Below are 15656 nucleotides of genomic sequence, written 5' to 3' on the forward strand. Positions count from 1 at the left end.
CTGTGGTAATTCCAGTTATAGGACAGTGGAAAGGAAACACTTGGAAACCATACGGGCTTATTAAACTCTAGCTGAACTTTAGAAAAAAGCAGTAACATAAGAATAAAGCCCCAAATTGGAATCTGGTGTTAATGTTTGAAAGTGCATACAGATGAGCTGTAGAGACCCAGAATCAAAGGCACTATGTCTTGGTTAAGAATGTGTTAAGTAGACACATGGGGAGAAGTCTTCACACAGATAGTATCAAAGGAAAGATGCTTATCTTCGGTATCCATGGAAATAACAAAAATCACGTTATCCGAAATGAAAAACAGGCTCACGGCCTTAAAAAAAAACCAACATGATTCCCTGTTTATTAGCACTGAATTTGCTCCAAAGAGTCACTTTGTTGTGGTTTAGCCTATTTGAAGGACTCACTTACAATTTTTTTGCCGTATTTAAAAAGTCAGAGAAGGAAAGCAACATTTACTAATCACCAAAGGAAGTTTTCCTCCTCAAAAAGCCATAAAACAGAAACATTATGCCTTTAGAAAAATGCATATAAGGCTCACAATTATTTTGAAATAATCAAGCTATTGATGATGAATATTCAGCATAACCCCTTAGCCAAAAGACCTTTGATAACCAATAAGACAACACTGGTTAACAAAGTTTCAAATCAGATTTCTATCTCATTGCGAATTCAGGGAAGGGGATAGAGTTCTTCCTCAGACTTAGGAAGTCTCAATGTTTATATGTGTTAAAAAAAACAAACAAACCCTCAAATACTTAAAAATACTCTTTGGCACTTGCTTCATACACATGCTGGAAATGGTTAGCACCACCTTCCAGGAAGGGAACATCCCACTTTACCCTGGATCCACAGAGGAATAAACAATTCCTATGCTTTAAAATCCATTATCAGTGGCCACTTGGAATTAGAAGTAAACTGGGCCGGCTTCATACATCATACTTCCTAAATGCCTAACAAAGGCACTGAAATATAGCGGTTACTTAAGTTGATGTTATTCTGTTGACAGATTTTTAAAAAAAAGAAAAAAAGAGTGTGCCTTAAGATTGCCAATAAATGAGTCTAAAGTGAATGTGTAATGAATAAAGACAAGAGAATTCTAGTTTTTAAAAGAGATTGTAGACTCTGTTTAATAAAGGAAAAGTTGTTTTCCCATGTGTTTTATTTTAATAAATGTTTAGGAAATTACAGTTTAAAAATTTCAGATACAGTAAATATATACCATACTTTGATCTCCAATTACATGGACAAACCCCTGTTTCAAATAAATCCTTCTATAACCGAACATGTGCAAAATACCCAGTTTCTGAAAGGGTCTATGGAAAAGTATAAACACAGTTCCATCAAACTGTGATATGGCTTATTTAATGATATACTTTTAAAACGAAGCATAAGCTTCCCAAAGCCACTAGACCTTTTTTGCCTGCAAAGGTCCTCATATGAACATTCTAATTTAGTGTTACAATAAATTCAAAATGTACTAAAATATTCTAACTTAACACTATCACGGAAACTGAGAAATTCTCTCCAATAATTACCAATCTTATCAAAATTAGACAAACTCAGATTTATTGGTCTTATTGTACATCTGCAACAGTATGCAGGAAAACTTGGCTTGATAAAGCCATCGAATTCAGGCTGGCTAAGTTGAAGGCCTGCATGTACCTGAGATGCAGGACCTCGAACAAAGAGATCCCCATAACCCTTTCTCTAGCTCCCATATCAAGTGCTTGAAAAGACCAACAAATATTTACAGAATGGGATCTGTAAGAGACTGGAAGTAGTGGCCAGCTGGAGTCACGAGGCAGGCCTGCAATAGGAATGAGGTGTATTTTGTCTAGATACAGTGGGTTGAATACATAATTTGAAAACCACAGACTTCACTCCTTTCTACAACTGTGTGAACAAATTAATCAAAAAACAAGGCCCCATGATAAAGCCCACAGCTATCCATGCAGCATCTGAGGAGGTGCCTCTGTCCATTTTACAACTGACACTTATTTGGATCTTCTGGTGAAGTGCAATTAAATAACTGGCATTCATCCCTTGGTCTGATTGTCTTGCATGTCAGACATAAGCCTGAGTTCAAAACTTTGTCTAGAACACATCAAGCGTTTGAGCTTTTTAGGAAGGACTTTCGCCACAATGATTTTTTGATCCATACCTATTATTTCATCAGACTAGAGAGCTCCTGTCATGGAAAACTCCCTCCATTCGTGCAACTCAGTGGTAGTTTATAGTTTTAGAGAGCTGCCTGGGGTTAGTGAAAGTTTAAGCCATTTGCCCATAGTCATGTAACTAGAATATATCAGAATGAGGACTTTTCCAGGTTCTAAGGCCAGCCTTCTGGCCTTAGAACCATGTTGCCTCTCACTAATTAAGAAGAACCAATAAATCCATTATATATATATATATATATATGTATATTCAACTCAATTTAATTGTGAACCACTTTTGTCTTCCAAATAGATATATGTTGGTTGTTTGTTTCCTAAAAATAACTGACTGTCTTGTTTAACGCTGAAGGAAACTCTTCACAATCTGTCAATCCCAACTACACCTAGACTACTGAGGAAGCGCACTATTTCGCAGGCGGTGTGGGTTGGGAATATTGGGAAAGAATTCCACCTAACCTGGAAATACATTTCTAATAATGGTGTTAAGGCTGTGAAAGACATTAACGGTAAGGAAATCTCTTCTCCCACTCTCCAGTGTCTCAGAAGGGGCTTAGACCTCATCCAAGTCTATCCTATGAAAAAACCCAAAGACTTTAGACCTGGGGGGCTTGAAGGGGCCAGGCAAGAGCCCAGCAGTAAAGGAGATGTTGAAGAACATAAAAGTGAGCCTAGAAAACTGTCCTTGAAGATAGTGGCCTTCAGAAGGTCCAAAGATCCAAAGAAAAGGAAGAAGAATGGAAAGATCAATTTGGTCATGTGGCAAAGAAACAATACGATATGCAGTTCTTCAAAAACATGTAGTTTTACATGAAAATGACTGTAGCATGATAGTCAGAGGAACACTTTCAGAAATAACAGCAGCCCTGTCCTTCAAAGCCCTCATAAACATGCCCCACTATACTTCAGATATACCTCCATCTTACGTCCAAGTAAAAAGCATCATCAGTGAAACAAGAAATACCTTGCTTAAGACCCTTGGCCTACTCTAAACTATAAAAATTATGTTCAAAGACAGTTCCAAATCCTAGGATATGCAATAAATTAGATCAAATAAAAGTTACATCTAAGGCAATCTTCTCCACACTGTGTGGAACCAACTTAGCCACTGTATTTTAAGGCCAGTCTGAACTGCACATTATCTGGCTTGGGGGTTTATATCCATACATTGCCCTATTCAAATAAATTCCCCAGTATTCTATCTGATGTCATTTGGAGTTGCATACCTCACATAAAATCATTAATTTACTTTCTTAAAGCAAGCTTTACTATGTTACAAAAAGTCACCATCCTATGATATAAATTAATAATAAAATGCATTGTCCTTGTATGCAAAGAAGGGTTACAGAAGAATTTAAGTGTGCTCTGATTTAGGCAGTACCAAGATTCGGATTTACAGAACAAAGTAGGTGATTTCCAATTTTACAAAAAAATTCATAATAGGATTCTTTTACATAGCAAGACCCCTCAATGTATTTTGTAAGTCTTTATACACCTTTATATACCTCGTTCAAGAGCAAATCTACTGTGAAAAGCCAGATACTCCTAAGGAGGTTAAGAGGAAGACTAAGATTAAGCGGTACAAGTGACATTGGTGGGACAAAGGATGCCACCACATTTTACCCAAAAAAAAAAAAAGCCACTTGAGGCAGGTGGAAATGCCATGCAGTATGGTACACATAGCCCCCAAGTGTACAAATGTTCACTCAAACACTCTCTGGTTACCACTATCTGCCTTCCAGGTGCAGGATTACCCCCAGTTTGCACAGTTTAGTTAATTTATATAGATAGGCCTCATATTCTGAAATCTTCTGCCCCTAAACCATATTTTGGAATTTGGATGTTCTAGTTAAGATACAATGAATTTTCTAATTTTTGTTCCCAGAGGGAATCTCTATTGGCCAGGATTTGAGACCTAACCTCACTAGGAGCTGATTACCTTAGAACCTGGTACTTCTCCCAAATGAAGCTGGATTTCTAACGTAGATTCTGATAATGCCAGTTGTTCAGAACAGAACCTGGCACATAGTAGGTGCTGGAGAAATACTGATTTCCTTTCTTATTTCCTTCCAGTAGCTGGAAGCCTGGTCATCTGTCATTACCTCCCTGACTTGATTCTCAACATATTTCACAAATGAGCCAACACTTCTTGTGAATTTTGAGCAAATAACAACTCTTGCCCTCAATTTTGCTTAAACTGTGCAGTCCTCAACTCATAGTCAGACTTGTCTTCAGTTTCATACTTTTCAACGCTTCCTTTTTGGCTGATTCAAGGCTAACAACTATCACCAGGGTACTTCCAAAAACATGAGACTTGGCGGCAATCTTCACAAAGTATTTTTTCCATAGCGCTCATTTTGGCATTTTTGCTGTGGCTACACCAAAACACAGCTTCAAGGCATCTATCTACTACGGAGAATCCCTGACTCTTAATATACTGGCCCACATCACAAAGGTAGGCCCAAATTCTGGGAGAATGTGGTTATTAATCTGTGTAGGTAGGAGGGGTGGGTGTGCAAAGCTGAGCCTCATAGAGTTTTATGTTGGAAGGGCCATTGGACAGGTTATATATTTACCTCATGTTTAAGTAGGTAGGAGCCAAACCAATGGGATATATAGAATGAAAGGGTCTAAAAAGGGCAGTGAATTACTGGTTCGGTTTTTAGCTTCAGTCAAATTTAATTCACTTAATAACAAAATAGTTTAGTTAGTATAGGTTCTGGAAACTTTCAACACCATCCTTCTGTCCCTTATTTCAAATTAAATGATCACAATTTAAAACTATAATTTCCCTAATGCAGAATAACACTGGAAATATTTCCTAAATGATTTTAATGACGATGACCAACAAATCACGTTAAAGTGTGTTTGGCTCTGCCTTAGAAGATAACAATTAAAACGTATCATGCCTTGAGATTCAAAGCCCTGTTTCTAACATCTGGAAAAAATAAAAGTTGTAAGGCAGAAACAGACCAATGACATTCTGAATTATTTATAAAGGAAAACATTTATGGAACACTTGGGAATACGTATTTGCTTCTATTTCTTGATATTTTCCAGAGCTCCCTAAAACCTTGAGGATTTTTTTTAAAGTGACCCCAGCTCATCCCACTGAGCCAACATAGTTTTAAAAATTCAGCGCTTTAAACTTTTTTGATGTTCAAAGTAATTTGGCTTTTAAATGTTTCTTTAAAAAAAAAAAAAAGCAAGTACTGAATTCTGGGTTCTTCCTTGAAAGCCGTTGTGTGACATTACGTGATCCTATTAACAAAGGGCATCTTTACGCTTTGCCTACGAGGTATCTGCAGAGTCACGTCTCATTCTGTAAACAATATTTTGGTAACATCCCTGTCTGAAAATCATAGTTAAATGATCATTTAATGTTGACCTCTCCCAGGCTACATGCTGTCAAGGCTCTTCTAAGGGTCCTCGTGGACCGTGATCCTTCTTGACTCGGGCTGAGCTGTCAGGGATCCCAGTCGCTCATTCATATGGTCACTTATTGCTGCTCGCTAGTGTTTGCACGATAAATAAGGCTGTAGTTCCCAAAGCGTGGCATTAGGCACTGGCACCACGGCAAGCTCCACAGGTTTTGCTCACTTCTCGCCTGTAACTCTGAAGCTGGATGGAGCACTTATAGACCCCAAAAGTGTTTATCAGCAGGTGCCTGGCCTTGGACTGCACTTCCTCCCATTCCGATGAACTGCCAGGGGCTACGACAGAAAGAAGGGAAAACTTGGTTAATATTGCTTGATAATGATGAGTTGTTACACGTTAATAAATGAACACATAGGGGAGACAAGAGTCAAAGGTGGCACCACTTTGTTTTCTGGGAAGAAGGGTAGTTTGTTAACAGGAAAGTACTATAACAGTAGAAGTAAAAATAGTCACAGTATATATATTTATTATATATTATATATTCATTAAATACATTGAAATATGTAGTTTTAACATTGAATGCTATGTATTTAGTGATGGCTTACTATTTTCAGTGTGTGTGTGTGTGTATACCTGTAACCAGAATGGCCTTTGTTTTCTTTGAATGACTCAGCTTACCTCATTGAGCTTCCCTGGACACTGTGGCTTGCTCTTCCGGGGCAGGAGGCCCGGGGAGCATGCCGGGAGGCAGACGGCTTCCTGTGTGGGGAGTCATGGGGCTGGCTGAGGGGAGGTGTTAGCTCCAGAACCTGGTCTACCCTAGGGGGAGGAGCCAACTCAGGAACCAATCGGCCCTGGTCATTTGGGCGGAGCTTGATGATGTCAAAAACCCTATAAGAGGGGAGAGGACAGCTTGAAGATTCTTCCTCTCTTTCCTTTTCCGGTTGGAGCCAGAGGCAGTTACAACGACCGTTACAGAGGCAGTTACGACCGTTACATCGTCAGTTTCAGTTGCAGCTTCAGTTTCAGAAACAGACACAGCTGAGGCAGGAGCTGCCAGCAGCAGAGCTGATCTACGGGAGGAAGCTGAACAAAGACTTCAGTCCAGTGGGTAATCTTATTACCATCAAGGGGGAAACATGATTTTGCTTTACGCAATCATGTTTCTCTGTAGCCTCCTGGTTACTCTTTCAAGGCGTACTTATTGGGCCTGGAAGATTATGACCAACATATCAAAATGGGGTTGCTGGTTCATGGGTTGGTTACTGTGGAGCCTAAATAAATGTTTTGATTCTTCTGCCTTCTACTTTGAGAGTTTCTTATATCCGGCGATTCCGAACCTTTCAGACATGTTTATGATCTTCTTTGAGATTATAAACTCGGCCCTCCTGATACATTTGGCGTCACGAACAGGATCGCTAGGTATAAGATCTCTATTTAGAAGCAGAACAATTCCAGAGGAAGAGATAAATATCCCAGGATGGGAGGATCCATTTTATTCCTCCCTAGCAAAAGAATTGGCTAAAAAAGCTGGACCCTGTGAAAACTGGGAACCAAGGCTACGGAGAGGAGATCCTAGGGATTTAGAAAAGTGTTTACGAGAAGTTGGGATTCAGTCAGGGGCATCACTATCTAGGCAAAGCTGGATAGTGTTATCAGCCTACCGGCTAGTATACGAAAGATTGAGATTAAGTGAAAGACATGGGGGCACTCCTACCCCACAGGAAGAAGGGAAATCTCAGATAGCAGAAGACCAAACTGACTCAAATGAGAACTTTTCTATTAATGTGGCTAAGAGCAACAGGAGACCAAAAAAGCCCAGAGTGCATTTCAACCCAGCCCAGAAAGAGCCGGCTGAGGCACAAAACACTACTGGGGTTCAGGATGTGCCTCACACAGAGAATAGGAGATGGTTAAATGATCAGACAAGGGCTCGACCCATACAAAGGAGGAAGACAGAAACCCGAGGTGAAGATTCAGTTACAAGGGAAATTCAGGAAGATTTCTCACCGCAAGAGGTCACAGATATTTTGAGTAGATTCAGCCAAAGAATAGGAGAACCATTGATATCTTGGATGGTAAGACTCAGTGATCAAGGGGCCGGTGGAATATCAGTAGATGGGACAGACTGCATGAGATTCATAGGTATCAGCCATGATCCTCTAGTTCAACAAGCTTTTAGGGAACATCATCAGCAAGGAGATGGTGATAGCAGGACTACTCTGTTGGCATTAGCCGCTGTGGGATGCAATAAGAGATATGATACTGATTCTATGTGGCCCACTGAGCACAGACCCTGGTATTCACTTAGAGATTGTATCATGAGACTAAAGGAGGAGGTAATGAAGACTGCCATTATGACAGGAACTGCAGACAAATATTACAATGATCCAATGGGACTGTCTCATAGGAATTTAATAATTAGGACAGCTCCCCCTGCTTATAAACAACTAATTTTGAATTTATTACTTGGAGAAGTAGGGAGCCGTCTTACAACAGTGATAAATAAGATTTTACAGTTATATGACTTAGGTGACTGGGGAAGGGATAGATCTCCTCGAGAGAGAAGAGTGTATAACCAGCAAACTTGGCGCCAAAGGAGAGTAACAAGGAAAGAAATGTTTACTACTTTATTGAGAGCAGGGGTAGGTTTTGAAATGATAGATGGAATTCCAACCAATGAATTATACAGAATGTATAGAGGACTTGATAACACGAGAAATAGGGAAATAAGAACTGCTCCTGCAAGCCCACAAGCCACTCAGAGTGAAGGTGACCTTGTGTGATCAACGGATGAAAACTTGTACATCTGGGGAAAGGCTGGGAGGACGATCTTAGTCTATATCTAGGGTGGGATCCTCTTGGCTTCCTCATTATGTTCCTTTTGAAAAGAAACATTTCCCACCTGAGTTTGGCTCTGATGTTGGATCTTTGCATAACTGAAATCTCAACCAAACTTGAGATGATTTTATTTGAAGAATTATAGTCCATACTTGTCTATTCTTTTTGTCCTTTGTTTTGGCTAACCTTGTTGCTAGTTTTGTTTCCTTCAGGCTTAAGCACCCTGCACTTTCCGGTGACTGCCTAAGCATGTAGCATTCTTGGAATTCCTGCCAGCTTGTTAAATAAATGACCTCTGGAATGGGACTTTTTGGGGGCAGGGCCATCTCTACATCCAATTTCAGCATGAAGAAGCTATGGAAAATGAGACCTTCACCCCTCACCCCAAGATTTTGAGCCCCAATCGTTCAAGGGGGGTGGAAATGATGATAGTGTTCTGTTTACTTATTTTGTGTTATCCTTGCTGTGTTGTTTTATTGTTATGATATTATTGATCCTATGTAATGGATACAAGGATTTAGGGGTGGACATTTGAATTATTAATAATTATTTTGGGGATGATTGATTGAAGAGATTATTTTGCTGGGATCTAGGGGTGGATCACATTTGAATCGTAAACCAATATTTAGGAATGTCACCAAATGATATGTTTTGCTTTATAATGAATGATATGTTTTAGTTTCCTTTGTAATTGGATCACAATGTATGTTCTAGGATACATGGCTGATTAGATTATGTATCCTATAACATAGGGGTGGAGTGTAACCAGAATGGCCTTTGTTTTCTTTGAATGACTCAGCTTACCTCATTGAGCTTCCCTGGACACTGTGGCTTGCTCTTCCGGGGCAGGAGGCCCGGGGAGCATGCCGGGAGGCAGACGGCTTCCTGTGTGGGGAGTCATGGGGCTGGCTGAGGGGAGGTGTTAGCTCCAGAACCTGGTCTACCCTAGGGGGAGGAGCCAACTCAGGAACCAATCGGCCCTGGTCATTTGGGCGGAGCTTGATGATGTCAAAAACCCTATAAGAGGGGAGAGGACAGCTTGAAGATTCTTCCTCTCTTTCCTTTTCCGGTTGGAGCCAGAGGCAGTTACAACGACCGTTACAGAGGCAGTTACGACCGTTACATCGTCAGTTTCAGTTGCAGCTTCAGTTTCAGAAACAGACACAGCTGAGGCAGGAGCTGCCAGCAGCAGAGCTGATCTACGGGAGGAAGCTGAACAAAGACTTCAGTCCAGTGGGTAATCTTATTACCATCAAGGGGGAAACATGATTTTGCTTTACGCAATCATGTTTCTCTGTAGCCTCCTGGTTACTCTTTCAAGGCGTACTTATTGGGCCTGGAAGATTATGACCAACATATCAAAATGGGGTTGCTGGTTCATGGGTTGGTTACTGTGGAGCCTAAATAAATGTTTTGATTCTTCTGCCTTCTACTTTGAGAGTTTCTTATATCCGGCGATTCCGAACCTTTCAGACATGTTTATGATCTTCTTTGAGATTATAAACTCGGCCCTCCTGATACAATACCTCATACACATATATAATATATACATATGTATACCAGCATATATCAAAGGGTGGGGAACCTGTGGGCTCAAGGCTACATGTGGCCTTCTAGGTCCTTGGCTGTGGCCTTTTAACTGAGTCCACGTTTTACAGAATAAATCTTTTTTTTAAGAGGATTTGTTCTGTGAGGTTTGGACTCAGTCAAAGGGCCACACTTGAGGACCTACAGGGCCACATGTGCACTACACTTACCTACACACACACACACACACACACACACACACACACACACACACATTGTTTTATACACAGACACACACTTATACTGTTATTACTCCTACTCTGGGCCACGTCTATAAAGACCTCTGACTTATCTGTTATTTATTTTCCACCCTCATGATTTGGGCAGACTGCTTATAACTTAGACTTGTGTACGTGCAGCGAGGCGTCGCAGTGGACAAGAGGGACTGTACTTGCAGAGAGGCCCAAGTTCAAATGCTGCCTCTGACACTTACTAGCTGTGTAACCCTGGGCAGGTCACTTCATCTGTGTGTCTGCCTTGGTTTCCTATCTCTCGGGGTTGTTGTGAGGATCAAACGAGATGAGGTAAAGAAAGGGCTTTTCAAACCTTAAGGCACTATACAAACGATAACCATTGTTATTATCTTTCAAGTAAGAAGAACCAAAAAACCCCCCAAAACCCCAACAAACCCAACAACCAGGCACAACTTTAACATAAATGGGAGGGTAAAAGCAAATCGAACGATGTAATTATAATGACTAAGCTTGTCCTCATCCCCTTCCCCCACCCCCATGGTGCAGAAAAAGCATCAGCCTTTATGGTAGAGATGGAGGGAATTATGGGGATGGAATATCACACATACTCTCAGATAATGCCAATGTATTGTTTGGTTTTGATAAACCTTTTCATCCCTTTTTCTTTTTAAAATCCTTCTTGTAAGGGAAGAAAATGGGAACGTATTTGGAAATGAATTTGAAATAAAAACAATTTTAAAAATATGTTAGTTTACTGGGGCAACTAGGTGGCGGAGTAGAGAGGGTTCTAGCCATATAGTTAGGAGGACCTGAATTCAAATCCAGCCTCAGACACTTACTAATGTGTTAACGGAAGAAGGAAGGAAGGAAGGAAGGAGGGAAGGAAGGGAGGAAATGTCAGTTTACAAAACTGGAACATTTAACCACTTTGACCAACGACCCCTTTCATGCTTGAATCACATTAAAAGGATTGGAGAACAGGAAGGGGCCTGAATTACTGAATCCAACCTTCTTCTTTGAAGGATTTGAATCCAGGTGTTTCTGATTCTGCATCCAGCATTTTCATCCACTATGCCTCACTACCTCTCAAGCACAGTCAAGCTCAGTGTAGGGCATGAATCCACATCCCCGAGAATATTTCACGCTCTACCAATCAAACTGAATTATCTAGATTTTTTAAAAAATGTAGATTACATCTGGTTTTTCAATAAAGCTAGACAGGAGACTGTATTCAAATAGAAATCTAGCATCACCCTATCATTACAACTGCATCTCATACTACAGGGTGTTCCTAAAGTCTGGACACGTAGGCAAAAATGCATATTTTCAAGAAATGAAATGAATGAAATTTTCAGCCACATTTTATTTAATTGGAATATTAACAAATAACATCTTCAATACGACTTCCATCATTTGTGATGCAAAGGTAGATGTGCTTTGCAAGATTCACATGAACTTGATACAATAACTCCACACTGTCGTCAATTTTCCTGTGTCCAGACTTTAGGGACACCCTGTAAATTAGATCTCAGATCTCACTGGGATGAGTACTCTTTCTGACAGTGTATAATGTACTGAAATGGCAAAATTCTACCCCCCCAAAATCTCAATTTGAAGACCTAGGGGCTCCCCTCCCCCAATAATTTTTTTTTAATTTTGAACCTAATGCTAAGTAAGATAAGCATTCCTACATGCAAAGGTCAGAAAAAGGATGGCATATGCCAGGGGTGGCGACCCTGCAGCCTCGAAGCCACACGTGGCCCTCTAGGTCCTCAAGTGCAGCGTTCTGGCTGAATCCAAAGTTCACATAATAAATCCCCTTAATAAAAGGATTTGTTCTGTAAGACTTGGACTCAAAAGGCCACATGTGGCCTGGAGGCTGCAGGCTCCCCACCCCTGGTATGCAGTTGCACATCTGTCCCACCTAAAGCTGGCTTCTCTCCTTCAAATATACAACAAATTTAGTATGTTTTAACAATACTTTGAAAACTGTCCTGTTTCTTAATGATATTCCTTCTGTTCTTTTTTGTGCATTTAAATAAATACTTCCGTGACCCTCTTTTTTTTTTTTAACCGCCCCCTTCCCCATTTTGGTAATCCATATCACTATCCCCATCCTCAGATTAAAAGAAAAACAAAACCCTTGAATCAAATATAAACAAAAAAAGGGAAGAAATACAGAAAAGGAAGGAAGGAAGAAAGGAAAGAAGAAAGAGAGAAAGAAAAAGAGAAAATGAAAGAAAGAGAAATAATAATTATATCTGAAAATATCTCAGTCTTGACTTCATTATCTCACTGTCAGAAGGTCAGCAGCACGTTTCCTCACTGTCTCCCCCTTCTTCTCCAATCTATATCTCGTTTCAATCTATAAGCCATTATCTGAAAACTTAAAACTGAGAACATTAGCTTTGATGATACAGAAAATCAGGGCAAACATGTCTAAAATGTGTTTATTTTCATCTTCAGATTTAAAACAGTAACATTTCTTGGTATGCTGGCCTGCACCAAAAGTGTTCTATTACAAACTAAACACTGATTCAACCCATCTGCCAGAAGCCCTGCTCCCCGATTCCACTTCCTCAAATCTGTCCATTGCTGCCTCTCACCTCCCCTGTTAGTCCACGAGCTCTTTAAGAGCTGGGCCTGTCTTTTGCCTTTTTCTCCCCAGTACTTAGTACAGTCCATAGTAGGCGCTTAATAAAGGCTAGCTGACTGACAGATTCACCTGCTATCCAACTACAGTGACATAAAGGATCACAAATCCCACCTGCTGAGTGTCACGGGAGCAACTTACCTAGCTGTAGGTGGACGACGGCGATTGTTTTTCCTGAAGTGAGAGACCAAAGATTCATATCTTCTACTGAATGAACATCTTCTATTTTCAGCAAAGCTTCTTTGATATAATCTATATTCAAATGACTCGGCACCCCTACAAGTTCAGAATGTTTTATAAGCCGTTAGCTTGTGGGGGTAAAAAAAAAAAAACAAAAACAGCCCTAGCAACGCTAGATCTCTCACTCACACACACGCACGCACACGCTCCAAAGTTACAAGAATGCTTAAATTTATTTTTCTAGCAGTGAAGCAAGGATGTGATAAATAAAATGAAACTACAAATCTGTCTTCAAATAAAAAGTTCCCAGCCACAGAAAATGACTAAAAGACCAAGAAAGATTATTAGGAAGAAAATACAAAGATATTATGCAAGAATTAAAATTGACAGTGACACTGGCTTTGATAAAACACGGACAGCATTTGAGAGTCACCTAAAGTAACAGAGGTAAAAATGAGTACAGCCAAGCTTGGTCTGAAAGAAATCTTAGAGGCAGCAACGGGACAAATCACAAAGAAGGCTCCAAGACAAGCTGATGCTTTACAAAATGTCCTAGGTTTTATAAACTATAAGCTTACATTTAAACATACAATTTACCACCAAACCTAACACATGGTGATTCAAATAGTTTTATTAAGTGCCTGTGTGCCTGACACTCTGCTAAGTGCTAGGAGCATTCAAAGTTTGGATAAGGTGCAGTTTCTGTTCTTGTGTCCTATGGTCTAGCAGGGGGAGATGGGACATAAATCACTATCATACAAAACAATACAGTAAGTGTGTGAGAAAGATGCAAATGAAGTGCTATGTGAGGTCCAAGTAGGAAAAGTCATCCCCAACTGGGGGTTGGGGTGGAGAAATCAAGGAAGACTTCATGGAGGAGATGACATTTGAGTGAGAACCCTTGGTGGATGGGGCTGTATGGAGCAATATGAGATGATGTGGCATTAGTGTTGCTAGATCATGGAAGATTTTTGAATGTCATCCATACTCATTACTACCTCTACTTCCTGGCTCTTCCTCTTGGCTAAACCCTCTGCAATATGGCTTCAGACTCCATCACTCAGCTAAAACTGCCTTCTCCAAGGCTGCCAATGATCTCAATTACCGACACCAATGGCCTTTTCTCAATCTTCACCCTTCTGGACGTCCCTGGAGCATCTGGCAATAGTGACCGTCCTCTCCTGGATATTCTCTCTCTACTCTGGGTTTTCACGACACTGTTCTCTTGGCTTTCCTTCTACCCATCTGAGTGTTCCACCTTAAGTCTCCTTTGCTGGATCATTATCCACGTCATGCTCATTAACTGGGTATGCCTGAAGGCTCAGTTCTGGGCCCTCTTATTTTCTTTCTCCATCACCTCTATCTTAGTGACCTCATCGGCTCCCATGGGTTTGAAGACCATCTCTATATACGTGACCCCCATACCCGTACATCTAGCCCTAGAGCCTCCTTAGCTCCAGGCTCACATTGCCAACTGCCCACCAGGATGTCCTATCAGCCTCTCAAACTCAACACGTCCCAAACAGAACTCCTTCTTTCTTCCCCAAACAGGTCCTTCCCCTCTCCTGAATTTCTCAATTGCTATCAAATATGCCACCATCTTTCCAGTCACTCAGGTTTGCAAGCTTCGTGTCATCTGCAATTCCTTACTAAACCCACAGATCCAATCACAGCTGCCAAATCATGTCTGTCTGTCTCCACAGTGTTTCTTGGATACACCATCTTTTCTCTTCTCACAGAGTAACTGCCCTCCTCTAAGTCCTCATCACCTCCCGTCATCTCTCCCAACTCCAATCTACCCTCCATGCAGCTATCGAAGTGATTTTCCCAAAGTGCAGACCTGATCATGGCATCCCTCTTACTAAGACCCAGCAACAACCTATTACCTGTCAGTTTATTCCATATAAACCCCTCCGTCGGGCACATGAAGCTCTTCTATGCATTCTAGCTACCTGGCTGTTCCTCACATGACACTCAATCTCTCATCTTTATGCCTTTGCAACTGGCCGTCCCAATGCCTTAGATGTTCTCCTTCCCTGCTCTCTTCTTGGAATCCCTGATTTTCTTCGAAACCAGAATCATGTACCACCCTCCAGGAGGCCTTTCTGCGTTCTTCCAGCTGCTAGGGCCTCCCAGATTGAATGTATGAAGGCATGAAGCCTTTACTAAGCACTTACTGACATTCAAAGCACTGTGCTAAAGTGCTGGGAATACAAAGAGAAAAAAGTCCCTGTGCTCAAGGAGCTCATTCTAATGGGGGAGACAACATACATGGGAGGTTTCAGCTGCAAGTCAGATGAAAAGCCCCATGGTTCTTGGGGTATAGCGACAAAGCAGACAGAAATGCCTCTTCTGAAGGTCACTATTCCCAGGGCTCTTTGGTTCAGGGTTCTGGGCTGTCCCCCATCATCAGGGTCTGAAGAGAGATGGTGGTGGAGGTGGTCCGACATGCCAACACAAGCTGCCTCCTGTTCCTCCCTCAAGGTCCCTTGCAGGGTTACTTTGTACCTCCTTTCCATGTGTTCTGGACACGCCCCAAAATGGGTATGCCGTCTCCATAATTAGAATGTGAACGCCTTCAGGGCAGGTATTGTTTTACCAAAGCCTTGTACAGGTCTTGGCCCATACGGTGTGCTTGT

The 15656-nt window shown here is 41.1% G+C and overlaps 1 protein-coding gene across 1 annotated transcript in view; it reads right to left on the minus strand.

Moving 5' to 3' along the window:
- Positions 1–1107: 1107 nt before the first annotated feature.
- SLC30A4 (solute carrier family 30 member 4) overlaps positions 1108–15656 on the minus strand; it is a 39845-nt gene continuing 25296 nt past the window's right edge. The window contains exons 7-8 of the mRNA XM_036734851.1: positions 12979–13113; positions 1108–5897 (exon numbers count right to left, since the gene is read on the minus strand). Of these exons, the coding sequence (XP_036590746.1) occupies positions 5743–5897; positions 12979–13113 (290 nt within the window). The 3' untranslated portion in view covers positions 1108–5742. The remainder of the gene's footprint in view (positions 5898–12978; positions 13114–15656) is intronic.

This window comes from Trichosurus vulpecula, chromosome 8 (genome assembly GCF_011100635.1).
Source record: "Trichosurus vulpecula isolate mTriVul1 chromosome 8, mTriVul1.pri, whole genome shotgun sequence".
Classification (NCBI taxonomy): domain Eukaryota; kingdom Metazoa; phylum Chordata; class Mammalia; order Diprotodontia; family Phalangeridae; genus Trichosurus; species Trichosurus vulpecula.